The sequence below is a fragment of the Nomascus leucogenys genome, chromosome 6 (genome assembly GCF_006542625.1).
Source record: "Nomascus leucogenys isolate Asia chromosome 6, Asia_NLE_v1, whole genome shotgun sequence".
NCBI lineage: Eukaryota > Metazoa > Chordata > Mammalia > Primates > Hylobatidae > Nomascus > Nomascus leucogenys.
Genome location: NC_044386.1, coordinates 87,504,254 through 87,531,197, shown reverse-complemented (window position 1 = coordinate 87,531,197; position 26,944 = coordinate 87,504,254). Strand labels below are relative to the sequence as shown.

General features: G+C 51.7%; 2 protein-coding genes across 9 annotated transcripts in view; both read left to right on the top strand.

Moving 5' to 3' along the window:
* The window catches only part of CLN6 (CLN6 transmembrane ER protein), a 61,127-nt gene extending 57,075 nt beyond the window's left edge, over positions 1-4,052 (top strand). For 2 of the 4 annotated variants that reach the window (XM_030814645.1, XM_030814646.1), the window contains 4 exons: positions 182-370; positions 729-784; positions 2,295-2,417; positions 3,644-4,052. In XM_030814645.1, coding sequence (XP_030670505.1) covers positions 182-370; positions 729-784; positions 2,295-2,417; positions 3,644-3,914 — 639 coding nt within the window. In that variant the 3' untranslated portion in view covers positions 3,915-4,052. The remainder of the gene's footprint in view (positions 1-181; positions 371-728; positions 785-2,294; positions 2,418-3,643) is intronic. The other 2 variants (XM_030814647.1, XM_030814648.1) reach the window with 1 other exon arrangement.
* Positions 4,053-4,089: 37 nt separating this feature from the next.
* On the top strand, positions 4,090-26,826 carry CALML4 (calmodulin like 4). 5 transcript variants are annotated; one of them, XM_003267143.4, is made up of 5 exons: positions 4,090-6,891; positions 6,983-7,013; positions 12,795-12,935; positions 14,840-15,028; positions 24,781-26,826. In XM_003267143.4, exons 1-5 carry the CDS (start codon positions 6,760-6,762, stop codon positions 24,876-24,878), a joined length of 591 nt encoding a protein of 196 aa, XP_003267191.1. In that variant the 5' UTR covers positions 4,090-6,759; the 3' UTR covers positions 24,879-26,826. The 5 variants fall into 5 exon arrangements, with proteins under 5 accessions (XP_003267191.1, XP_030670509.1, XP_012362862.1 ...); XM_030814649.1 differs by having other exon boundaries at positions 24,797-24,912; XM_012507408.2 differs by lacking the exon at positions 6,983-7,013 and having other exon boundaries at positions 24,781-25,096.
* Positions 26,827-26,944: the final 118 nt, after the last annotated feature.

Genomic DNA, 26,944 nt, shown 5'->3' with positions numbered 1-26,944 from the left:
TTCATAGGGGTCACAGGAGGATCTGGAGGCTGGGCTGGCCTGCTAAAGGGACCAGCCACTTTTTGGAGTGGCATTCCAGCTGGAAGCATCCATCCCACCCCAGGTGTGAGGGGGGAAGCAGAGGGTGTCACATACTGTGACAGAGGTGGGGTCATGCTGCCAACCTCACTCTGAACCCCAGCTCATCGAGCGGTCCCCCCGCACCCTGCCACGCTCCATCACCTATGTGAGCATCATCATCTTCATCATGGGTGCCAGCATCCACCTGGTGGGCGACTCTGTCAACCACCGCCTGCTCTTCAGTGGCTACCAGCACCACCTGTCTGTCCGTGAGAACCCCATCATCAAGAATCTCAAGCCGGAGACGCTGGTGAGGCCACCTCCTGCTCCCTGCCTGTAAGCCCTAGGAGCACAGTCTGTCCTGGGAGGCTGAAGAAATGGCCCCCACCCCTCGCCGCACCTGTCTTTCCACCAAAGGCATTCTGCTAGGTGAGGGCACCGTCGCCTGCGCCAAGCTAGGATGCTCAAGTGTTTTTAGGAAGTGGTGCACAGACTGGCTCCCACCTGGGCCCCTGTAACAGAGGGCGAGGCCCTGGCTAGGGAATAAGGCAGTAGGGGAAGCCTGGGACTGGGAGAAGGGTGGTCAGAGGGGATGCCTGGGGCCCCAGCACCTCCCTGGACTGACATCGACATCCCCCCTGACTCTGCCCTGCCCGTGTCTCCCTCAGATCGACTCCTTTGAGCTGCTCTACTATTATGATGAGTACCTGGGTCACTGCATGTGGTGAGTGATGGGCCCATCTGTTTATCCCAGGGGCCCCGACCACCGGCTAGCTCTGTCACCAACCTCAGGGACACACTGAGCAAGGCTGTCTGGGCTGCAGGTCTCCATGTGTTGAGTCTCATCCCCTGTAAAGGTGCTGTGAGCTCAACCTCCAGTGAGGTTGTCCCCGAGGTTGCCCGGGAGACCCAGCTGCTGTCCCGGGCTCTGGGCCCCGGCTTCCGGCCAGCATCCCCCCCAGCATCGCCGCCCCCGCCTAGCCCTCAGTGCCCGCAGCGGCCAGCAGAGGGCAGCAAGCGGCTTTGGTCCTCCCTCGCCAAGCCTGAGCCCTGAGGGTGGGGGAGGAGGATGCGTCCCTGATAAACAACGCCCAGATGGTGATGCGGGGAGGTGGGGGCAGAGCCAGGGACCCCCACCGTGTCGGGCCTGCTCTTTGGGAGTGGAGGAAGCTGCGGGGAGCCAGCTGGATCAGGCTGGGGAGGGGCGTGCTGTTTGCGCTCCCCGCTCTTCACAACTCCCAGAGGGGCACCTTTTCCTACCTACCCCGCCCCTGCAGTCGGGGGAGGCCTCAGAAATGTGGCCTCAGCCTCAGGAGATCCCAGGCCCAGGCTGGGAGGCTTCATCTGTTCCAACCTCCCATCTTACCCAGGAGAAACTGAGGCCAGAGGGAGGAGGGCTCCGCAGGCTGCAGCTGGGAGGTGAGGGCCAGCCCTGGACCCGGCTCACTCCTGAGTTGGTGCTCACGGCACACGCAGCCTGCACGGGCGTTTCCGGGGTGTTTCGGGCCCTGCGATGTCAATCCTCCTGCTCAGCTGGTCCAGGGTCCCTGGACAGGCCTCCTTCCATCTTTCCCTGGCCTTTGCCAAAGCCTCTTCCCACAGAAGGTTGGGGAAGGGCGGAGGGGCTAGGAACAGAGAGCTGAAGCCCCAGCAGGAAAGGGGTGTGGGTGAGAAGAGGCAGGCAGGTATATCGGTGAAAGCACAGGTGGGAGAAAGGGAGCCAGTGTGTGGAGAGGGGAGAGGGTGGTATTTTGGGGTGAGGTGTCTGAGGTGGGGGTGGGGCTGTGTGCTGAGTGTGGGTGAAGCGCTTCACAGAGAGGCCCCCACAGGTACTGTTCTCTTTTTTGACATGTGGCCCTCCATCCTCAGCCCGGGAGGTGCCTCTGTCTCCAGGCTAGTGTGGGGCTAGTGTGGGGCTGGGCTGCTGGTGTCTGCGGTGCATGAGACAGACAACCCCCCAGACACCCCCTTACCCCCACGGAGTGAGTGAGGTGCCCTGGGCGGTGTGGATGCCTCTGGGCCTCTGACTCACGCGTGCCTTGCCTTCCTGTTTCTGTCCCACCTTTGATGCCCAGCACAGGCAAGGGCAAGTGGAGAGGAGCTCCTGTCACCCAGGCTAGGCGTTTTGTAAACCATGACGTGGCACTCCACGGGACCCCGTGGGAGCGGGTGCAGAGGTGGTGGGGAAGAGGGCCGCTGAGCAGGCCTCTAAGATGCTGGCCTTCCTGTCACAGGTACATCCCCTTCTTCCTCATCCTCTTCATGTACTTCAGCGGCTGCTTTACTGCCTCTAAAGCTGAGAGCTTGATGCCAGGGCCTGCCCTGCTCCTGGTGGCGCCCAGTGGCCTGTACTACTGGTGAGTGGACATCAGCATGGGGGCAGAGGCAGGGGCACTGCGTGAGCCACGGCAGCAACATTCCGCACTTGCCCATGGATCTGCTGTATGGCCCCGGGGAGACTGGCCCTCTCTGAGCCCCTGCTTCCTCTTGTGTCTGGTGGGGACTGTGACAATGCCCTGTGGTGGCCTCTTTGTTTCCATGAAGTCCAGGCCTGGGTGTGGCAGGGAGGTGGGAGGAGAGGGCGAGGTTGCACAGTCTCTCTCCATCCTCAAGCCCCTCTCGCTCTGTGCCCCATCTCAAGAACCCCAGTGTTGCCCTGGGGCCGGTACAATCCACCTCCAACACCAAGCCCTGGTGGGCTGCGGTTTCCGCCTCTGAAATGGGGATGATGGTACCTGCCTGTCTGCCTCTCAGATGATGAGGATGCTGAGGAGAGAGAGGGGCTCTGTCAAATGCAAAGCACTATGGCGAGGCCAAAGACACACTGGGGCGTTTCATGGCATAGGGGCTCCTGGCCTGGGGTCTTTGCTCCCTCAGGCTCTCTCTTCTTCCCATCGCAGAGGACCTAGGTCTCAGCCAGTCTCCTAGCCTTCCTCTGTCACTTCTGCCCTGGAGACAGTCACCCTGGGATTGTGGGTATCATGGGAAGGACAGAGTGGGGGCAGGACTGGGCCCTTCTCTGATGGGAGGCCTCCCTCAGAATCCAAAGGGCCTCCTTTCCTGGGCCAGCTCTAGATCCCTTCCCCGGCCTGTCCCCTGTGTGGCTGAGATGGCCCACTGGGGCTCATCTGTATGCTTTCTGGGGATTAAAAAGAAAGGGTGGCAGCTACAGTGAGCGGGAAAGATGTTAGGGGAGCGCTTCCTGCTGGTTCTTACCCTGGCGTCCTGCCGCCGGGGTAGCTGCCGTCGTAGTGGCAATTGTTTGTTGCTTTCTCGTCTAGTCAGTTTTTGTTGTGTGGAAGTATAAACTTAATGTGACCAGAGAAGCCAGAAATACACATTTGTAGGTATTCTGTTATTTAAATATTGTCAACAAACTCAACATTTAAAAAACAGTAACTATACCAGCTAAATCAATATGCTGCCCATGGGCAGTGGCTTAGAGCGGCATAGTTCACTGAGCCCTGGCACCAGAGGACTCTTCTGCCTGCCTGGAGGGCAGCCCGGCTGTCGCACACAGGAGGGATGCCAGGCAGGACGGGGTTGCCACGGCAGCTGCCTCACTCACCCCTGGTCTTTCCAGGTACCTGGTCACTGAGGGCCAGATCTTCATCCTCTTCATCTTCACTTTCTTCGCCATGCTGGCCCTCGTCCTGCACCAGAAGCGCAAGCGCCTCTTCCTGGACAGCAACGGCCTCTTCCTCTTCTCCTCCTTCGCACTGACCCTCTTGCTTGTGGCGCTCTGGGTCGCCTGGCTGTGGAATGACCCTGTTCTCAGGAAGAAGTACCCGGGTGTCATCTACGTCCCTGAGCCCTGGGCTTTCTACACCCTTCACATCAGCAGTCAGCACTGAGTCTCTGGCACCAGGCTCTGGTGCTCTGCTGGGTGGGAGGTGGGCCATAGAGGGTATCTGAATACAGGAGTGGGGGGGCTGTGGGTGTGTAACCAGAGACTGAGAGCATGAGTGGAGTCTGCCTCGTGTGTGTGGATTCGTGTGTGTGTGTGTGTGGGGGGGAGATTCGTGTGTGTGTGTCTGGATACATGCGTGTGTGTGCGCGTAGATTTGTGTGTGTGTCTTGTGTGTGTGTGTCTTGTATATGTGTGTGCAGAGTGCATCATTTTCAGACTCTACTATTTCCGTCAAGTTTCTGTTTGATTTGGATCATCTCAGGATCGGATTCTGTTTTAGAGAGTGTTTCTGGGCCAGGATCCGGGCCCCTGCCCTCCTCTGCACCTGACTACTCTCTCCCTACTCAGGGCTGGTCTGTTCTTCCTGGACATCTTCTGGTAGCTGTGCAGGAGAGGGCTGGGTGGGGCAGAGGCCAGGAGGGGATCTGGTGTGTCGCCCACCTACCACCTGGCTCATCCCTCAGGCCCACCCTGACCCTACATTACATAGGTTACATCAGCCTCCTGTGGCTGCTGAGCAAAGCACTTCTCCTTTTGGGGCCTCATTTGCACTAGATGGGCCTGTGGTCCCAAAGTAGGTCAGTAGGTTGGGGTTGCTGACACCCCTTGGGGGCAGCTTTGGGACAGACGAGTGGCTCTGTCCTGTCACTGCCCTCTCCCTGCCTGGGGGCTATGTGCACTCCAGACTCCACCCAGACTCAGGCCCATGAGGTGTGGAGCCAGCCTGGCCCCCAGGAGCCGGAGGCACCGCCCACTCCCCTGGCATTCCAGCTCTCCAGGCGACCCTCCTCTACCCAAAGCTCTGTCCCCCTGCTTCCACTCCAGAAGAACTGTGGCACGCGCTTCGCGCTTCGGGCAGCCTAGCCACAGGCTTTGAGTGCCTGCATTCCTGGGGGCTGGGGGGTGGGGTGCCAAAGGCCCTGAGCAACAGCTGGAGCTCCCTCATCAAAGCCTGTACAAGGTGCTGGGCCCAGAGGCTTTGCCTTGACAGAGTGGCCCAGGGTTTCGAGGGAGGAGGAACCTCCCCCTACCTAGGACCCTTCCCATGGAGGGTCTACAGAGTCGGGGACAGAAGGGAAGGGACCCACAGGAAGTCACGGTGGTGCCCAGGGATGTGTCAGCCCCCAGCTACGGGGACCTGGGATTCAAGAATGAAGTAAACACAGTCACAGCCCCAAGTGGTGTTGGAGGTGTGTTTTGTCTTTTCTCCCTTTCGTGCCGAGGTGTAGCACACACGGTGTGTCCTGCAGCATGGTGAGTTGCTGTATCATGAACTCTCACGCAGCCATTGCCCCATGCTGGTGTTTTCCATCTGTGGGTCACCGCCTGGAGACACCTACATGCATAAGGAGGGAGTTGGCCGGGGCACCCCAGCACACACTGGCCTAACTCCAAGGAGGCACCTCATCTCTCCTGGAGCCCCTTCCCACAGGCAGGGGTATTCAGAGGGAGCGTGCTGGCCTGGCCACCTTCAGGCTTCCAGAGTCCCAAGTGACTTTCCTTGACGTCCTTCTCTCCATCCTCTGCAGAGGCAGCCTTCCCTCTTCTTGCCCTGGGGATCGGGAGGGGGAGCCTCAAACTCTGACAAGGAGGAGTCAGAGTCCCCAGCTAAAATTCTCTGGGTCTAGAAACAGGTGTAAAGAGGTGACTCTGGGGATGTGATTTGGGGGAAAAGCACACTTTCCACACAGAGGCGGTCAGGAAAGGAGCGGGGAGGGGAGAGTGGGGCACAGGCAGCCCCTCCTGTCCATGTGCCTGTGTGCAAAGTGGCACGATGCTCCCCTTCCTATGGGCAGTGCAGCCCCTGGCCAGCAACCACTCGCACCTGGGCTGGGGGCCCTTGTGTAGGGCACACCTGTGCAGCCACGCCTACTTGTAGAGCCTCATAGACTCAGCTGTGGACAAAAGCCTCATGCCCCAAACAGGGAAATGGGATCTCAAGGGGAAGAAGCCGGGGAAGCCTCGCACCCTGCCCCCATTTCCTCCTATGTGGGAGAGGGGAGCAGCACGAACTCCTGAAGACTTGGGAGCGTCAGCAGCTTCTGCGGAAGGGGTGGGGCTGAGGGTGGAGAGAGGAAGGGAAGGAAGAAAAGGGGAGCCTTCCTGGCCAGGGTAACCGGCACTAAGAGGCCTCACTCCAAGCCCCCGAGGAGCCTGCAGTGGGGCTGGAAACCCGGCCCAGGCCCCTCCACCACCCTTAAAGTCCTCAGAAGGTGGGAACTGAACTGGCACAGGCTGGGAACCGGCTGTGCCCTGGCCACTTGGTTTTGCCAGCTGCCCTGTAATTCAGCTGGTGAGGAAACTGAGGCGCAGACTGAGGTAGAATGACTCGCCAGTCACTCAGCAAGTCAGCAGACGGGGAGGACTGAATCCCAGCCTGAGAGCACCGAAGCTTGTGTCCCTGCAGTACCGAGCCCCAAGCCTGTGGGCCCCAGTGCCCATCTCTGAGTTGGGCCGTCTTGGAAGGGTTCCCTTCCTCCTACAAGATGGTGTGTGAGGAGCCTTCAATACGACACAGGGTGTAAAGTGCCCAACTCTAGTTGGGGCTTGATGGCGTCCCCGCCGAGTCCCAGGAGAGAGAGAGAAGACCCCTTCCTGGAGTCCAGGGCTCCCAGGAAGAAACACTGGCATTTGTCCCTTTGCTTCGGCTTCTGGAGGCAGAGACTCCGAGCCCAGGGAGAGCCTTCTGCAGCCCCGTTTCCTCAAAAATCCAACCTGCCCAGGTGGCAGGTCATGAGCTGTGCTCAGGAAGCTGGAATCTGACCCTGGTGGCGTCGGGCCCGGTCTCCATGGCAGCCGAGCATTTATTACCCGGGCCTCCACCCAGCTTGGCAGACTTTAGACTTGAGGCTGGAGAAAAGGGAACTGAACGCAGTTCTGGGAGCAGCAAGCCCACGGGTAGCAGCCAAGGCCCCAGGATGGTGAGTGAGGGTCTGTGTCGGTCTGGCCAGGGCTGGGGGTGTGAGCCTCAGGTGGAGCCTTCCCCTGACTGTTTTCCTTTCTCTGCTGCAGGCCAAGTTTCTTTCCCAAGACCAAATTAATGGTAGGTTGGGTTTGTTCTTTAATTAGCAACTCAGCAAAATATGGGTCTCATTAGGCAATTTGCTCTGCTCATGTGTTCTTGGTGGGAAGGAAGGTGGCTGGGGGAGAGCTGAGCCCACCCAGGGCCAAGAGCTGCAGGGAGGCTGCCGTTGGTGGGGTGGGGGTTGGGGGTAAGCCTCCAAAATAGACATGTGGCTTTATACTTCTCAGTGTGACTTACAAGCTAGGGCGCTAAGACAGAGCTCACTAGGTTTCCCTCCAGAACCTGCCCAGTTGGATTTGGGGACTGACGGGACTGGGGATGGAGAGAGAGACCATTAAAGGTGTGGCTGACAGCAGGGAAAGAGGAGGGGCTTTGTAATTGAGACAGAACAGAGGCCAGGTCTGCACTCTCGGGCAGGATGCGTCTACTCTCTGGGCCTCAGTCTCCCTATCTGTAAAATGGAGGGTCCACTGAGCCCCCTTTGCCCTGGCATCAAGCCTGATTTGGGCGTGAGCACTTTATTCCCTGGGTCGCCTACTCTGCCAGCCCTCAACCAGGCTTCAGTTTCACACCGTGCAGGGTTCTATTTCCAGAAGGCCAAGAGCAAAGAGTTGGGTTACAAAGAACTCGGGGGCCCAGACCTGAGCCAGGGGAGCCTCATGGCTGCAGCCCTCCTGCACCTGGCAGGAGAGGCCCAGGAGGCACAGCCAGCTGCTCCTTGAGGTTGTGACCCTGAACCTGTCCCAACAGTGGATGTCAATGGGCCTGAGAGTCCCCCGAGGCATCCCATTTCTCCAGGTCTCTGCTGAAACATCGCCTTCTCAGTGAGTCCTTCGCTGACCACTGGAGATAAAATTACAGGCACCTTGGGCCCTTGTGATCCAGGGTAGGGTCCTGAGAGCCCAGCCAAGTGGGGTTAGGGTTACCCGGGCAGGAGTTCCAGAGTTCTAGGTATTCCGAGCTTGGTCTAGAGGGGCAAGAATTGGGAGCTCCAAGTGAGCACCTCCACGTAGACCCCTGGAACTCTTTATCCCAAGAGGAGGGTCAGGGCAGGAGCAGAGACTTTTAAAACACAGGGCCCGGGGCAGCGCCCTCTTGTCCAGGTCTAAAGGTGATACTGAATGGTGGACTGAGGGCTGGAGTCCAGCCTTCAGCCTCAGCATCCTCCCACCCATTCCTGGTTTTGAGGCTCACTGACTCTCTCTCCTGGGATAGCCAAAGCTCCCAGAAGGGAAGAAGGTAAATTCTCTTTGTATCCCAGTATCTGACACCAAGAAAGTGGCCACCAGTGTTTAATGAGTGTGTGAAAGACTGGACGGGGTGGCCTAGCGAAGTGGGAAGGACAGGGGCTTTGGAGGCAGCAGACCTGAAGCCTAATCACCCTTGAGCCTCGGTTTTCTCACCTGTGAAGTAGGGATATGCCACCTTACCAGGCTGCTGCGAGCTACGGACAGAGGGGAATAATGTCAGTTACATGCTGGACGCTGGCCCAGGCACAGCCAGGTGTCATCCACATGTGGGCTGGGGCTGGCTCACTACAGCTAGCAAGAGCCATAGTTTTAGGAATTTTGCAAGCAGGATGTTAAAGCCAGCCATTATTAAATAATGTAGGATCAAACAGTGTTTCAATCCCTACATCTATCTATACAAAAAGTTAAAAAGACAACCCTATTGTGATCAGTGGAGATGGAGATTTGAAAGAAGTTTCAATTTAATGAATGTATTTGGTACAAGGGTGAGAAATAGTTTAACAGTAGATCACGTCAGGTTTAATGACCATACATTCATTGGAAAAAGAATCGCACTCATTGGCGCGCAGCTTCATTTGTCCAATCATGGTTGAATCGAAACTACAGGTTGGCGTGGCCGGGCGCGGTGGCTCACGCTTGTAATCCCAGCACTTTGGGAGGCCGAGGCGGGCGGATCACGAGGTCAGGAGATTGAGACCACGGTGAAACCCCGTCTCTACTAAAAATACAAAAAAAATTAGCCGGGCGTGGTGGCGGGCGCCTGTAGTCCCAGCTACTCGGAGAGGCTGAGGCAGGAGAATGGCGTGAACCCGGGAGGCGGAGCTTGCAGTGAGCCGAGATTGCGCCACTGCACTCCAGCCTGGGCACAGAGTGAGACTCCGTCTGGAAAAAAAAAAAAACAAAAACTATAGGTTGGCAATGGATATAAGACTTGGCAAAACTTGGGCCAAGTGCGGTGGCTCACGTCTGTAATCCCAGCACTTTGGGAGGCCGAGGTGGGTGGATCACCTGATGTCAGGGGTTTGAAACCAGCCTGGCCAACATGGTGAAACCCCATCTCTACTAAAAATACAAAACTGGCCAGGTGCAGTAGCTCATGCCTGTAATCCCAGCACTTTGAGAGACCGAGGGAGGCAGATACCTGAGGTCAGGAGTTCGAGACCAGCCTGGCCAACATGGTGAAACCCTATCTCCACTAAAAGTACAAAAATTAGCCTGGCATGGTGGCAGGCACCTGTAATCCCAGCTACTCAGGAGGCTGAGGCAGGAGAATCACTTGAACCCAGGAGGCAGAGGTTGCAGTGAGCCGAGATCGAGCCACTACACTCCAGCCCGGGCGACAAGAGCGAGACTCTGTCTCAAAAAAAAAAAAAAAAAAAGCCGGTCATGGTGGCACATGCCTGTAATCCCAGCTCCTTGGAAGGCTGAGGCAGGAGAATCACTTGAACCTGGGAGGTAGAGGCTGCAGTGAGCCGTAATTGTGCCATTGCACTGTAGCCTGGGCAACAAGAGCAAAACTCTGCCTCAAAAAAAAAAAAAAAAAAGTTGGCAAAATTCATTTGTGGTAATCAAGTGGCTAGATGGAATTTATTTATTTATTTGAGACAGAGTCTTGTATTGCTCTGTGCAATGGCATGATCTCCGCTCATTTCAACCTTCACCACCCAGACTCAAAGGATTCTCCCACCTCTGTCTCCTGAGTAGCTGGGACTACAGGCATGCACCACCACACACAAAATATTTGTAAATATTTTGTAGACATGAGGTCTTACTGTATTGTCCGGGCTGGTCTCGAACTCCTGGGCCCAAGCGATACTCCTGTCTCGCCCTCCCAAAGTGCTGGGATTACAGGCGTGAGCCACTGCGCCCAGCCCTAGATAGAAGAATAGTGTACATTACCGTATTATTTATCAATTGTGTGCTACACATCTTTTATGTTTGTACAGTGCAGAGGACACAAGTACATATATGATCAGAGCTGGTAGTTAAACATCCAGCACAGCTGGTGTTATCCTAGGCCTTGCACAGGTCTCTTTCTTGTCCCAGGGGATTTGCATTTTCAAAGAGAGGACTTAAAGGGGATTTCTAATCCAATTCATTTAACCCAATTAATCCTTTCATTCAACAAATGTTTGTGTCCCTTCTTTGTGCCAGCCCCGTTCCAGGCACTAGAGCTACATACAACAGTGAACACAAAGACGAAAATCCCTTCCTCACGGGGGGTCACCATCGAGGGAGGGGAATGTGGTGAAATATATGTGCTAGTATGTTAGAGGGCTGACCTGGCAGGAGAAAAAGCAGGAAGGAGAGCCGGGAGGTGAGGAGGGAGAGTGGAGAGAGGGTGGAGGAAGGGGCCAGCGGGAAGCCCAGCTGGGTCTCCAGCACCCTGTCGTCTTGTTCCAGCGCAGGAATTCCAAGTTCAGATCTGGCCTTCCAGGTCTTTAAAGGCGTCTGAGGCAGGGATACAGCACGTATCTGATGTGAAGGTTTGTTAGGAGGTGGGCCTCTATTTGAGTCCTGGCCCTGCTGCTGGCAAGGACCACGGGCCCCCAGTGAGTGACAGGGCTTATCAGGGAGTGGTGAAGTGCCCCCATCTGCAGATCCAGGCTGATTCTGGACCCCATGGGTGCGATGAGCACCTTCCAGCACAGGTCAGGCAGGGACAGCAGTGGGCCTTGGGCCCACCCTCACCCAAGGGCAAACCCAGACAGAAAGACAAGGTGAGGTGGCTATGAGAGGTCCCCAGGGGCACCCCCTGTAGTGCTAAGGTTAAGCTCTGTGATTGGGGCAGCCCTCTCTCTGTCCCCCTGACGTGAGGTGATGGCATTGTCCCCTCTGGCGCTGGGCTCTCTTGCAGGCAATTGGGTTTTATGGGAACTAAAGCTGGGGTCTTAGGCCAGGCTCTGGCCCTGCTTCCCCTGGGCCTCTTCAGCCCCTGCCACCTGGTCCTGTCTTTGGTTTGCCCCTTCGGAAGCTCATGCTCTGGAATGTTCTGAAAGGGCAGGTGTGCGGGGCTGGGGGTTTCCTCTCAGTCTCTCCACAAAGGCTGCGAATTTGTCTCTAAAGGGTACATGGAGATCTGCCTGTCTTTAGTGACCCCCCTGAAATCCTACTGGGGGGCCTGAGTGCATTCATTAGGGAATATGAAGGGACCCCTGGTCTGGGCTGGGGATTTGGGGACTCCTTCTGCATCCTCTCCCTCACCCTGCTGTACTCAGTGGTGTCTGCCTTGGAACTGAAGGCAGTGTGGCCTGGTGGGTAGAGCTACCCACAGCCAGGCTCTCAATGTCCTGTCCGCACATGGGAATATGAGGGAGCGCATCACAGGGTTGTGGGGATGAAGCGAGGGCCTGGGGGTGGAGTGCTCAGCAACCTGAACTGTCATTGTTGCTGTCATCAGCCAAGGGGCTATTGTCCAGGCGTCTAAGGACCTACCTGGGTGGTATGAGAAGCAGGAGAGAGAACAGAGCCCTCAGCCCCAGCCTGGGAGGGCCAGCGCCAGGCCACTGGGTTTCCACGGCTCTACCCACAGGCCCGGGTGCCTCGTCTGGGCTGGACGAGAATCTCCTGTCCTGGTGGCAGCCCCACCTACCCCTAAATCAGATGCTCAGTGAGTGCGGTCCAGGGACTTTTCTCGAACTCCCAGCTGGCCTTCCTGGGCCTCCCAGGGCTGGGAGCCCGTGGGATGGCTGTGTAAGGCCGGGAGTCTGTGTGACAGCTGTGTCAGGCCCAGAGACTGTGGGTTTAAGGGAGCCTTAGCTCCGGCTGCCTTCCACCTCCACCAAGTGCCGAAGGAGAAAGGGCTTCAGACCCTGGGAGAATTTCCCAACAGGACCCTTTGAAGTCTCTAAGAACAGGACCAGGGCCCAAGTCCAAGGACAGCTTGAGGGTTCAGCAGCCTGGAGGCCAGGGCAGGGGCAATAGGCTCAGAAATGCCCCAGCTCTGATGATGATAATAATATCACCATATGAGGGCCACTCTGCCAGGCCTCCTGGGATTTCTGGCTCTCACAGTAATCCTGAGGCCTTACTATTCCCATTGTCCAGAAAAGTTGTATTTGCAGAGGTGCCCTGGGGGTCTGGATGCCTTGCTGTGGGTTCCTGCCTCTCCCCTGTGGGACCTGGAGGGGCACTGTCCTGGGAGTTCTAGTCCTGTGGGTTGGGGGAGAGGTGGAGGGAGAAGGAAGGGGAGGGAGTAGGGAGAAAGGGAAGGGGAGCCAGAGAAAATACAGGAGCCAGAGAAATTAACAGCCAGTTAAATTAGAATTTCAGACAAACAACAAATACTTTTCCAATAGAAGTATACGTCCTATGCAAAATTTGGGGCGTACAATAAAAGTATATTCAGTGTTTATCTGAATTCAGTTTAACTTGGCAGTCCTATATTTTCATTTGCTATATCTAGCACCCTTGGGAGGGGGGAGAGGGATGGAGGGAGTAGGCAAAAGGAAGGGGAAGAGAAAAGAGGGAGAAGAGACTGAGGACGGGGAGGGCAGCATGGGCGGAGAGTGACTAGACGCTGCTGACCCTCCCTCTGGGCTGTGCACAGAGTACAAGGAATGCTTCTCCCTGTATGACAAGCAGCAGAGGGGGAAGATAAAAGCCACTGACCTCATGGTGGCCATGAGGTGCCTGGGGGCCAGCCCGACGCCAGGGGAGGTGCAGCGGCACCTGCAGACCCACGGGATAGGTGAGTGGTGGTGGGAACAACGGGGAGTGGGGAGGGGCCCGGCAGGTGGGTGCAGACAGTAGAGGTGTGAAAAGCTCAGCAGTTTGAGGGGCATGTGGCAGGGAGGCCTCCTGGGGACCCAGCTGTGGCAGCCCCAGACCAGGAGTGCCGTGCCTCACCTGGGCTTCCTGGAATCCTCATAGCAACCAGTGATACCCCATCTCACAGACCTCGGGATCTAGGCATTCCAGCAGACTTACAACAAACCCAGGGAAAAACCGCACTGACAGCGATCCCATGTTGTTTGATAGAAACATTTCCCTTTGTTGGGTATTTGTCATGTGCTTAGCTCCAAAAACCCTATGAAGTAGGCATTTTCCTAACCTCAATTTATTTATTTATTTTTTTGAGACAGTCTCGCTCTGTTGCCCAGGCTGAAGTGCAGTGGTGAGATCTCGGCTCACTGCAACCTCTGCCTCCCAGGTTCAAGTGATTCTCCTGCCTCAGCCTCCCAAGTAGCTGGGATTACAGGTGCCTGCCCCGACGCCTGGCTAATTTTTGTATTTTTAGTAGAGATGGGGTTTTGCCATGTTGGCCAGGCTGGTCTGGAACTCCTGACCTCAGGTGATCCGCCTGCCTCAGCCTCCCAAAGTGCTGGGGTTACAGGCATGAGCCACTGCGCCTGGCTTTCTCCTAACTCCATTTTACAAGCAAAGATCAAGGTTTACAGCTATTAAGTTCTTGAGCCAGTGATGGCATCAGGATTAGAACCCAATTCTTCTGATATCAAAGACTGACCTAAAAACTATTGCTAGAAAAAAAATGCTGAAAGAAAACCCATCCAAGATGTTACCAAGTGGTTCTCTCTGGTGATGGAATTATGGGTGATTTTTATTCCTTTTATTGTTGTTTCCTGTACTTTCAACAATGAGAACATATACAGCTTTTCATAATCAGAAACAAGTTTTATGTTTTGTTGTGTTTTTTCTAAGAAAAAAAGGAGTAGTTTCAGCAGAGGCTGGGGTTGCTGTTTGCACTGGGGGCTGGACACTCAGGAAGGAGGGGCTGGCCCAGGGGAAGGGGGTCCCCTGGGAACAGCACTTGACCTGGAGCCCACAGGCTGCTGCTCAGTCTCAGGCCCCCAGCTTCCTCATCTCAAGGGGATTCACCACCATCTGCTAGGGTTACCGGAGGCCCCACTAGAGGATGCCTGCACTTGCGCTGGGAGCCCGCCCTGGGGCAGGCCACGCTGGGCCCAGGTGGGCCTCTGAAGGCCTGCAGCCTGGCGGTGGGTTGCTCAGTGGTCTGATACCTGAGATCCCCCATATCCAGCTCCAAAGGGGTAATGGTTTCCTTTATTTCTGTCCCCTCCAAGCAGGAAGTTGTAGTCAGGGGAAGTTTTGATTTCCTGCAGTTACATCCTGGCCAGGGCCCGTGGAGGAGGGGCTGGGATGGAGACTGCAGTGAGGGGAAGGCAGGTGAGCAGCCCAGCCTGGGACTGAGGCTTGAGGCCCCAGGTGGGGGCGCTGATCCATCCTGGTAGATGTGCTGTGGTGGTTGTCAAAGGTGGAATGGACACATGGACCTGTTTCCCTCCAGTTCAGGGCAGGAGGGAAGCGCTAGAAGGGAGCAGAGGAGCCCGGTCCTCCATCTGTGAATGGGACCTCACTTTCTTGAGCTTTGGGGTGATGATAAGCGTCGTCACTGAGGACGTTGCTGAAATGAAGAATGTCCAGTCCAGTGAGGGGCCCGTCGTGGGAACTCGGTGGGAGGGGATGCATCCTCTTCACTGTGACCACTGCCCCATCCTGGCGTTCCCTGGTCAGTGGCCCTTGAACCGGCTGTGCAGGTCCAGCAGGAAGCCAGCTGGCTTCCCGAGAGTCTTTTTCCCTCTGCTCACTCTGCTGTGTTTGTGGGTTTCCTAGATGGAAATGGAGAGCTGGATTTCTCCACTTTTCTGACCATTATGCACATGCAAATAAAACAAGAAGACCCAAAGAAAGAAATTCTTCTAGCCATGTTGATGGCGGACAAGGAGAAGAAAGGTTACATCATGGCATCCGACCTGCGGTCAAAACTCATGAGTCTGGGGGAGAAGCTCACCCACAAGGAAGGTAACAGCCTGGGGCCTGTCTCCCAACAGTCGGAGGGGGTTATGGAGTTGGGAGGAGGGCACCAAAGCCTGGGTGATGCCACCAGGGTGGTACAGACCACCTCTGTTGATGCATGCGCAGGAGACTGTGAGCAGATGCCACACTAGGTGGGTGCTAGACTGGAGCCTGGGGAAGAACCAGAGGGCCTGGAGGGGTGCAGGGAGAAGTCTGCCAGGGTGAAGGGACAGCCTAGGGGAAACCCAGCTTAGACCCCACAGGGCAGGGCAGCTGGAGCTTGCAGTCTAGTCTCCCCCTGTGTTTAAGCTCTCACTGTGGGGCTTCATCTAGTGCATATGACACCCCTGGGAGCACAAGCGCTTGCTTCTACTGATAAAGAAGCAGGGGGAGTGAGCGGCTCCCAGGCAGCGGTGCAGGAGTGAAGGCAGGTCTAGACACCCCTGCCCCTCCTCCCATCACAGCAGTCTCTGCAGTTGCTGCTGAGGTCGAGTTCCCAAATTGAGGTGCTGCTTTGCTCCCTTTCCAACTTAGGCTGCTCTAAGCTCTTCCAGAAGGAGGTTCCACAGGGAACTTTGCCAGGACAGTTGGAGAACTGCAGAGACAGGCAGGGTTCCTGGTTCCAGAGCCCCATGAGAAGGGGTCTTTGCCTTGCACCTTCCTGCAGCCTAGCAGGCCTTCCTGCCTCAGAGCAGGACGAGGCCTGGGGTCTTCTAGGAAAGCCCTTTGTACACTTTCAAGGAGATCCCCACGCCGGGCCATTTGCAGCCTTTGTTCTTCCAGCCTGCGGACCCTCCTGCCTAGCCCTGCCACGTCCACAGCAGCCAGCCAGTTCTGCCTCTGCCCGAGGCCAGGGACCTCGACCTCAGAGCCTGGGGTTTCTAGTTAGGCTGCCCTGTTTGCCTGTGGTTGGGACAGGAGATCTGGGCTTGGTCACAAGTGGGTGCTGGAAAGAGGCTTCAAAACGACAGACTTTCCATCTCTGGTTAAATCACAATAAACCACTGGAGGAGGGTTGAGGTTGTGGTTTGAATCCTGGGTGTTGGGAGATCTCAGGCGAGTCTCATTTCTCCCACCTCACTTTCCTTGCTGGAAATGAGGGTACAGTAGGTGACCCCTCAGGTCCCTCTGAGCTACCACTCTACAAATCACTCTGCTCAGATTTTAGCTGCTGCCATTAAGGCACAGTGCAGAGAGTTTAAAAATTGCCTGACATGCAAAAATTAGCTGGGTGTGGTGGCGGGCGCCTGTAGCCCCAGCTACTCGGGAGGCTGAGGCAGGAGAATCACTTGAATCCGGGAGGCAGAGGTTGCAGTGAGCCGAGCTTGCGCCACTACACTCCAGCCTGGGTGACAGAATGAGACTTTATCTCCATAAATAAATAATCGCCCAACAGCATGCTGGGTCTCCATACCCAGCTTTTCCAGGCTCACCTCTCGTGGCTGTTTTCACATGGATAGGGAAGACATGGGTCATCCTTCCCTCCCAGACTCCCCCCAGGACACTGCCCGGCCCTCTAGGCAGCAGGTGGACTCAGCAGAGGGAGCAGGCCCTTCTTTTTGTGGTTAATGATCTGTGTCCTAAGCAATGCCATGGCCCCAGACTCACATACATCTCTCATAACCAGCAGAGGACTGTTTCACAGAAACTGGTGTGTTCCAGACAAGCAGGGACACGGATTTCCCTCCCACTTGCCACGGGAGACGGAAAGAATGATACCAGCAGCAGGAATCCTTTCTCTGGGTGATTGAAAGACAATTTTCAGTTTGATTAAAAAGCATCCTTGGAACGGCTGCAGGTGAAGCCTTCTCCTGAGGCCTGGGACAGGCTGACTTTAGGACTTTGGCTTTTTATGGGTTTTTGAAGTGAGATGGAGTGAAAGGCTATTCTACTCAGGTGTCCTCAGACTTGGCAACTGGCTAAGTGCTGTCCCTCGCCCAGATGGGAAGAGGCTGCAGTGACTGCCCTGGAGCTGATGTTGGCCTGTCCCCCAGGATCGTTTTAGCCAGCTGGCTGATTGTGGAAGCTTCTCCACAAAATGAGATTGAATTAGTGTCCTCAACATTGTCCCAATACTCAGAACTGCTATCAGCTTAGTCCAAGGCACGGTGATTATACTTTCGAGAAGGATAGTTAAGCAGAGAATCACAGGATATTTTCTTTTTTTTTAAATTTTTTGTTTTATTACACTTTAGGTTTTAGAGTACATGTGCACAATGTGCAGGTTTGTTACATATGTATCCATGTGCCATGTTGATTTCCTGCACCCATTAACTCGTCATTTACCATTAGGTATATCTCCTAATGCTGTCCCTCCCCCCTCCCCCCACCCCACAACAGTCCCCGGAATGTGATGTTCCCCTTCCTGTGTCCATGAGTTCTCATTGTTCAATTCCCACCTATGAGTGAGAACATGCAGTGTTTGGTTTTTTGTCCTTGCGATAGTTTACTGAGAATGATGTTTTCCAGTTTCATCCATGTCCCTACAAAGGACATGAACTCATCATTTTTTATGGCTGCATAGTATTCCATGGTGTATATGTGCCACATTTTCTTAATCCAGTCTATGGTTGTTGAACATTTGGGTTGGTTCCAAGTCTTTGCTATTGTGAATAGTGCCGCAATAAACATACGTGTGCATGTGTCTTTATAGCAGCATGATTTATAGCCCTTTGGATATATACCCAGTAATGGGATGGCTGGGTCAAATGGTATTTCTAGTTCGAGATCCCTGAGGAATCGCCACACTGACTTCCACAATGGTTGAACTAGTTTACAGTCCCACCAACAGTGTAAAAGTGTTCCTATTTCTCCACATCCTCTCCAGCACCTGTTGTTTCCTGACTTTTTAATAATGGCCATTCTAACTGGTGTGAGATGGTATCTCACTGTGGTTTTGATTTGCATTTCTCTGGCCAGTGATGATGAGCATTTTTTCATGTGTTTTTTGGCTGCATAAATGTCTTCTTTTGAGAAGTGTCTGTTCATGTCCTTTGCCCACTTTTTGATGGGGTTGTTTTTTTCTTGTAAATTTGTTTGAGTTCATTGTAGATTCTGGATATTAGCCCTTTGTCAGATGAGTAGGTTGCAAAAATTTTCTCCCATTCTGTAGGTTGCCTGTTCACTCTGATGGTAGTTGCTTTTGCTGTGCAGAAGCTCTTTAGTTTAATTAGATCCCATTTGTCAATTTTGGCTTTTGTTGCCATTGCTTTTGGTGTTTTAGACATGAAGTCCTTGCCCATGCCTATGTCCTGAATGGTATTGCCTAGGTTTTCTTCTAGGGTTTTTATGGTTTTAGGTCTAACATGTAAGTCTTTAACCCATCTTGAATTAATTTTTGTATAAGGTGTAAGGAAGGGATCCAGTTTCAGCTTTCTACATATGGCTAGCCAGTTTTCCCAGCACCATTTATTAAATAGGGAATCCTTTCCCCATTTCTTGTTTTTGTCAGGTTTGTCAAAGATCAGATAGTTGTAGATACGTGGCATTATTTCTGAGGGCTCTGTTCTGTTCCATTGATCTATGTCTGTTGTGGTACCAGTACCATGCTGTTTTGGTTACTGTAGCCTTGTAGTATAGTTTGAAGTCAGGTAGCGTGATGCCTCCAGCTTTGTTCTTTTGGCTTAGGATTGACTTGGCAATGCGGGCTCTTTTTTGGTTCCATATGAACTTTAGTTTTTTCCAATTCTGTGAAGAAAGTCATTGGTAGCTTGATGGGGATGGCACTGAATCTATAAATTACCTTGGGCAGTATGGCCATTTTCACAATATTGCTTCTTCCAACCCATGAGCATGGAATGTTCTTCCATTTGTTTGTATCTTCTTTTATTTCATTGAGCAGTGGTTTGTAGTTCTCCTTGAAGAGGTCCTTCACATCCCTTGTAAGTTGGATTCCTAGGTATTTTATTCTCTTTGAAGCAATTGTGAATGGGAGTTCACTCATGATTTGGCTGTTTGTCTGTGATTGGCGTACAACAATGCTTGTGATTTTTGTACATTGATTTTGTATCCTGAGACTTTGCTGAAGTTGCTAATCAGCTTAAGGAGATTTTGGGCTGAGACAATGGGGTTTTCTAGATATACAATCATGTAATCTGCAAACAGGGACAATTTGACTTCCTCTTTTCCTAATTGAATACCCTTTATTTCCTTCTCCTGCCTGATTGCCCTGGCCAGAACTTCCAGCACTATGTTGAATAGGAGTGGTGAGAGAGGGCATCCCTGTCTTGTGCCAGTTTTCAAAGGGAATGCTTCCAGTTTTTGCCCATTCAGTATGATATTGGCTGTGGGTTTGTCATAGATAGCTCTTATTATTTTGAGATACGTCCCATCAATACCTAATTTATTGAGAGTTTTTAGCATGAAGGGTTGTTGAATTTTGTCAAAGGCCTTTTCTGCATCTATTGAGATAATCATGTGGTTTTTGTCTTTGGTTCTGTTTATATGCTGGATTACATTTATTGATTTGCATATGTTGAACCAGCCTTGCATCCCAGGGATGAAGATCACTTGATCATGGTGGATAAGCTTTTTGATGTGCTGCTGGATTCGGTTTGCCAGTATTTTATTGAGAATTTTTGCATCAATGTTCATCAAGGATATTGGTCTGAAATTCTCTTTTTTGGTTATGTCTCTGCCAGGCTTTGGTATCAGGATGATGCTGGCCTCATAAAATGTGTTAGGGAGGATTCCCTCTTTTTCTATCGATTGGAATAGTTTCAGAAGGAATGGTACCAGTTCCTCTTTGTACCTCTGGTAAAATTCGGCTGTGAATCCATCAGGTCCTGGACTCTTTTTGGTTGGTAAGCTATTGATTATTGCCACAATTTCAGAGCCTGTCATTGGTCTATTCAGAGATTCAACTTCTTCCTGATTTAGTCTTGGGAGGGTGTATTTGTCGAGGAATTTATCCATTTCTTCTAGATTTTCTAGTTTATTTGCATAGAGGTGTTTGTAGTATTCTCTGATGGTAGATTGCATTTCTGTGGGATCAGTGGTGAGATCCCCTTTTTCATTTTTTATTGCATCTATTTGATTCTTCTCTCTTTTCTTCTTTATTAGTCTTGCTAGAGGTCTATCAATTTTGTTGATCTTTTCAAAAAACCAGCTCCTGGATTCATTAATTTTTTGAAGGGTTTTTTGTATCTCTATTTCCTTCAGTTCTGCTCTGATTTTAGTTATTTCTAGCCTTCTGCTAGCTTTTGAATGTGTTTGCTCTTGCTTTTCTAGTTCTTTTAATTGTGATGTTAGGGTGTCAATTTTGGATCTTTCCTGCTTTCTCTTGTGGGCATTTAGTGCTATAAATTTCCCTCTACACACTGCTTTGAATGTGTCCCAGAGATGCTGGTATGTTGTGTCTTTGTTCTCGTTGGTTTCAAAGAACATCTTTATTTCTGCCTTCATTTCATTATGTACCCAATAGTCATTCAGGAGCAGGTTGTTCAGTTTCCATGTAGCTGAGCAGTTTTGAGTGAGTTTCTTAATCCTGAGTTCTAGTTTGATTGCACTGTGGTCTGAGAGACAGTTTGTTATAATTTCTGTTCTTTTACGTTTGCTGAGGAGAGCTTTACTTCCAACTATGTGGTCAATTTTGGAATAGGTGTGGTGTGGTGCTGAAAAAAATGTATATTCTGTTGATTTAGGGTGGAGTTCTGTAGATATCTATTAGGTCCACTTTGTGCAGAGCTGAGTTCAATTCCTGGATATCCTTGTTAACTTTGTCTCGTTGATCTGTCTAATGTTGACAGTGGGATGTTAAAATCTCCCATTATTATTGTGTGGGAGTTTAAGTCCCTTTGTAGGTCACTCAGGACTTGCTTTATGAATCTGGGTGCTCCTGTGTTGGGTGCATATATATTTAGGATAGTTAGCTCTTCTTGTTGAATTGATCCCTTTACCATTATGTAAGTGGCCTTCTTTGTCTCTTTTGATCTTTGTTGATTTAAAGTCTATTTTATCAGAGACTAGGATTGCAACCCCTGCCTTTTTTTGTTTTCCATTTGCTTGATAGATCTTCCTCCATCCCTTTATTTTGAGTCTATGTGTGTCTCTGCACATGAGATGGGTTTCCTGAATACAGCACACTGATGGGTCCTGACTCCTTATCCAGTTTGCCAGTCTGTGTCTTTTAATTGGAGTATTTAGCCCCTTTACATTTAAGGTTAATATTGTTATGTGTGAATTTGATCCTGTCATTATGATGTTAGCTGGTTATTTTGCTCGTTAGTTGATGCAGTTTCTTCCTAGCCTCGATGGTCTTTACAATTTGGCATGTTTTTGCAGTGGCTGGTGCCGGTTGTTCCTTTCCATGTTTAGTGCTTCCTTCAGGAGCTCTTTTAGGGCAGGCCTGGTGGTGACAAAATCACTCAGCATTTGCTTGTCTGTAAAGTATTTTATTTCTCCTTCACTTATGAAGCTTAGTTTGGCTGGATATGAAATTCTGGGTTGCAAATTCTTTTGTTTAAGAATGTTGAATATCGGCCCCCACTCTCTTCTGGCTTGTAGAGTTTCTGCCGAGAGATCAGCTGTTAGTCTGATGGGCTTCCCTTTGTGGGTAACCCAACCTTTCTCTCTGGCTGCCCTTAACATTTTTTCCTTCATTTCAACTTTGGTGAATCTGACAATTATGTGTCTTGGAGTTGCTCTTCTCAAGGAGTATCTTTGTGGCATTCTCTGTATTTCCTGAATTTGAATGTTGGCCTGCCTTGCTAGATTGGGGAAGTTCTCTTGGATAATATCTTGCAGAGTGTTTTCCAACTTGGTTCCATTCTCCCCGTCATTTTCAGGTACACCAGTCAGACGTAGATTTGGTCTTTTCACATAGTCCCAAATTTCTTGGAGGCTTTGTTTCTTTTTATTCTTTTTTCTCTAAACTTCCCTTCTCTCTTCATTTCATTCATTTCATCTTCCATCACTGGTACCCTTTCTTCCAGTTGATCGCATCGGCTACCAAGGCTTCTGCAATCTTCGCGTAGTTCTTGATACTTGGCTTTCAGCTCCATCAGCTCCTTTAAGCCCTTCTCTCCATTGGTTATTCTAGTTATCCATTTGTCTAATTTTTTTTCAAAGTTTTTAACTTCTTTGCTATTGTTTTGAATTTCCTCCCGTAGCTCAGAGTAGTTTGATCGTCTGAAGCCTTCTTCTCTCAACTTGTCAAAGTCATTCTCTGTCCAGCTTTGTTCCATTGCTGGTGAGGAACTGCGTTCCTTTGGAGGAGGAGAGGTCCTCTGCTTTTTAGAGTTTCCAGTTTTTCTGCTCTGTTTTTTCCCCATCTTTGTGGTTTTATCTACTTTTGGTTTTTGATGATGGTGATGTACAGATGGGTTTTTGGTGTGGATGTCCTTTCTGTTTGTTAGTTTTCCTTCTATCAGACAGGATCCTCAGCTGCAGGTCTGTTGGAGTTTGCTAGAGGTCCACTCCAGACCCTGTTTGGCTGGGTGTCAGCAGCGGTGGCTGCAGAACAGCGGATTTTCGTGAGACCACAAATTCCGCTGTCTGATAGTTCCTCTGGAAGTTTTGTCTCAGAGGAGTACCCGGCTGAGTGAGGTGTCAGTCTGTCCCTACTGGGGGGTGCCTCCCGGTTAGGCTGCTCAGGGGTCAGGGACCCACTTTAGGAGGCAGTCTGTCTGTTCTCAGATCTCCAGCTGCGTGCTGGGAGAACCACTACTCTCTTCAAAGTTGTCAGTCAGACAGGGACATTTAAGTCTGCAGAGGTTCCTGCTGAATTTTTGTTTGTCTGTGCCCTGCCCCCAGAGGTGGAGCCTACAGAGGCAGGCAGGCCCCCTTGAGCTGTGGTGGGCTCCACCCAGTTCGAGCTTCCTGGCTGCTTTGTTTACCTAAGCAAGCCTGGGCAATGGCGGGCGCCCCTCCCCCAGCCTCGCTGCCGCCTTGCAGTTTGATCTCAGACTGCTGTGCTAGCAATCAGCGAGACTCCGTAGGCATAGGACCCTCCGAGCCAGGTGCGGGACACAATCTCCTGGTGTGCCGTTTTCCAGGCCCGTTGGAAAAGCACAGTATTAGGGTGGGACTGACCCGATTTTCCAGGTGCCATCTGTTACCCCTTTCTTTGACCAGGAAAGGGAACTCCCTGACCCCTTGCGCTTCCCGAGTGAGGCAATGCCTTGCCCTGCTTTGGCTCGCGCACAGTGCACTGCACCAACTGTCCTGCACCCACTGTTTGGCACTCCCTAGTGAGATGAACCTGGTACCTCAAACAGAAATGCAGAAATCACCCGTCTTCTGTGTCGCTCAGGCTGGGAGCTGTAGACCAGAGCTGTTCCTATTCAGCCATCAATCACAGGATATTTTCTAACTGACCAGAGGTGTGTGTGTGGAAGGTGTCCAGGCCTGGGAAGTTAACACAGGGCAGTGAGATGAGGACGGGCTAAAGAGCCATGGTAGGTTGGCCCCAAGAGGCCATTGTGGAGAATACAAGCTGAAACGGCTCTTGCCAGCACCTGGGACAAGCTATTATTTTATCCCAGGAATCCAGAACCAGAAGAAACAAGCAAATGAAGTGATTTTTTTTTTTTTTTTTTGGAGCGATGGAGAACAATGGCAGTTTTGTATGCTGTGAGCTCTCAACACAGTTGGATTTATTTTTCTCTCATAAAAACCCATCCCCCAAACATACTTTTTTTAAGAGGTGATGGTAGCAGACAGTGCTTATCACTAAGTCCTCTCTTGGGGTGGGGGCAGAGGTGGTGAGGAACACCGGGCTAGGGGAGAAGGCAGGCAAGTGAGGAGCAGGCTGAAGCCTGGGGCTGTGGAGGATGTTCGCTCTGTCTGCAGGCTGAGCTGTGGAAGGTAAAAACTCCAGGCCAAAGGATTCTAGAAATACAGGCACAGGGGTCTTTTTTTTTTTTTTTTTTTTTTTTTTGAGACGGAGTCTTGCTCTGTCACCCAGGCTGGAGTGCAGTGGCATGATCTCGGCTCACTGCAAGCTCCGCCTCCCGGGTTCACGCCATTCTCCTGCCTCAGCCTCTCCGAGTAGCTGGGACTACAGGCGCCCGCCACCATGCCCAGCTAATTTTTTGTATTTTTAGTAGAGACGGGGTTTCACCGTGGTCTCGATCTCCTGACCTCGTGATCCGCCTGCCTCAGCCTCCCAAAGTGCTGGGATTACAAGCGTGAGCCACCGCGCCCAGCCCAGGGGTCATATTTTCATGAAAAAATAAAAATAAAAGCACAGGGTGGGCCGGGCACAGTGGCTCATGCCTGTAATCCCAGCACTCTGGGAGGCTGAGGCGGGTGGATTACCTGAGGTCAGGAGTTCAAGACCAGCCTGGCCAACATGGTGAAACCCTGTCTCTACTAAAAATACAAAAATTAGCCAGGTATGGTGGCACATGCCTGTAATCCCAGCTACTCGGGAGCCTGAGGCAGGAGAATCGCTTGAACCTGGGAGGTGGAGGTTGCAGTGAGCTGAGATTGTGCCATTGCACTCCAGCTTGGGCAACAAGAGCGAAACTCTTTCAAAAAAAAAAAACACACGGTGGCATCAGTGACCGAATCCTTACCAGTACACCTCCCTACTCCCTGCCCCTGCAGAAAGTCCGATTAGCTCAAAATGGAATCAGTGGTCTCAGGAGTGCAGGGGTGGGTTGTCCCTTTCTGTTCACTGGTTTACTTCTTGGTCTATAGGAATAGTCAACTGCACGCTCAGGGAAGACCTTAGGGGAGCTCCAGTCCCCAAAGAACTCACTGTTTTATAATGGAACACTAAAGCCAAACTGAAAAATTAATGCCATTTATTGCAGTGGATGATCTTTTCAGAGAAGCAGATATCGAACCCAATGGCAAAGTGAAGTATGATGAATTTATCCACAAGATCACCCTTCCTGGACGGGACTACTGAAGGAGGAGAATGTGAGAGCCTCCCCTGGGCCTGAAAACTTGGAGCGATTAATTTTTAAAAAGAAAAAAGTGTTCTTTTCACTTGGGGGAGATGGCAAACACAGTGGCAAGACAACATTACCCAGCTATAGAAGAGAGGCTAACTAGCAACAATAATAGATGATTTCAGCCATGGTATGAGCAGATCTCTAATAAACGATTTGTATTGATTTTATTAACTATCATGAGTCTGGCCCTTTCAAGCATGGAAGGAGCCTGTGGTTTGGAGTCCGGCCTGGGTTCCAGTCCTGGCTCTGCCGCTTCCCACTGTGACTTTGGGCATCATTTCACCCCTCAAAGCCTCAGGGCCCTCACACAAGCTGGATTCCCACTTCTTACCTCATGGAGCCTGTTGAGGAAGGATTGAGCTGATGACTTAAGGGCAATCTACCAAGAGACTTACTCTGTATTTGGGGGATAGAACCATCTTCCATATTTCCAAGATGAAGCCAGTGCTAGCTGAGAAGCAGCAATGAACAAAAAGCTGTAACACTTATGACAATGGTTGCGGTGCCAGAGGCCCATTTACAAATTCTCATTTCCATCTCAACAGATATAGTGGCATAGCTCAGGCTATTCATTCATCAACACCGAGTGTAGAGTGAAAACACATGCTACAATGAGACAACATCAGCTGAGAGCAGGAAGAGTGATCTACTTTACACCCCACACCAAAGGAAACCAGATGTGAGCTGCTAAATTCACTGGCCTTGCAGAGCTCAAGAAGGGGGCTTCCAATGCTGTGAGAATTCTGAGCTGTTCCCTGGGCTCTGTTATCAGGCAGAGAGGTTCCGGGATGGTCTGCTCAAGTGGCCCACACTGGTCATAGCCTTAAGCCACTTCCCCAGGACTTACGGAGAGAAATAAGGAGATGTAACTGGCAATGGCCAGGGTATAATAGTCCTGGAGAACAGTAGTAGGAGCACTAGGCTTTCTGGGAGTCCATCCAGCTGGAGTGGCTTTGAGTGAGTTACACAGCCGGAAGGTGCCAGGTTAGTGCTGCCAGAGATTCAGAGGTGCCATACACTTGTCAAATCTGGATCATTTGTAGTGCCACCACAGTCCTAAAAGGGCTGGAGTACCACACCAACACAGGTAGGGGTGCAGGGCTCCAAGTACAAAGATTTGCATCCATGTATGTATCAAAAGTGGGTTCTCTGGGCTGTGGCTTTGTCTAGTGGTGCCACAGTGGCTAAAGCAGAAGAAAACCAAATCAAATGGGATGTGTCTTTTGGGAGGATGTACAAGACACAAAGCTTTCACTAGGCACCGCGCACAGGGAAAACTGCAGGGAACAAGAGTTGTAGTGTTAGTGCAACTGTCTCAACGATGCTGTGTGGCTTCAGACCCAAACAAGGCCCTGAGAAAGGAGATTCTCATTTCCCCAAGCCTAACTGCAAGGAGAGTAAGTAGGAATTCCTAGGAGCCAGAGAAGAGTTTTGTGGTGGTGAGGGTAAATAAATGGTCCAAATGCCAACTAGGTGAAGTTGTGACCATCTGGCTGGGAAGCCCAGGTCCGGACAGTGTAGGAGCAGATGTTTTTTGGGGTCTGAGGTTTACAAGATTTGGCTGCCTTAAGAATACAAAAACAGAAATGCAGAATTTCTGGGGCTGCTCCTAGGACCAGAACAAGTGAGGGGTCCTGGTGCTTAAACTTCATTACCTTCATGGTAAATCCACCAGAGGGCCGGTTAGATGCTGGCCCCGCCGAGAGAACTGCTGTCACTTTCAGGCAAAGCTCAAAGGTCCTAGGCCCACACCTCTTGAGCTCCAGTCATGGACATTAGGAAGTAAATCCTCCACAGCCAACCTGGAATACCAAAGATTAGATGGGAGATAGATACCAATGATTTAGATGGGACAGGAAGAGTGAGTTCTGGCTATAATAAATGAGGGTACTTTCTGTCAAAGCTTTTCTATATTTATCACTGAATAGTCCCAGTATGGTTTTAAAGCAAGTTTTATGAATCTCATTTGCCTAACAGGAATCTGAAGTATAACTTGCCAAAAACACACAGCTGTCTTCAC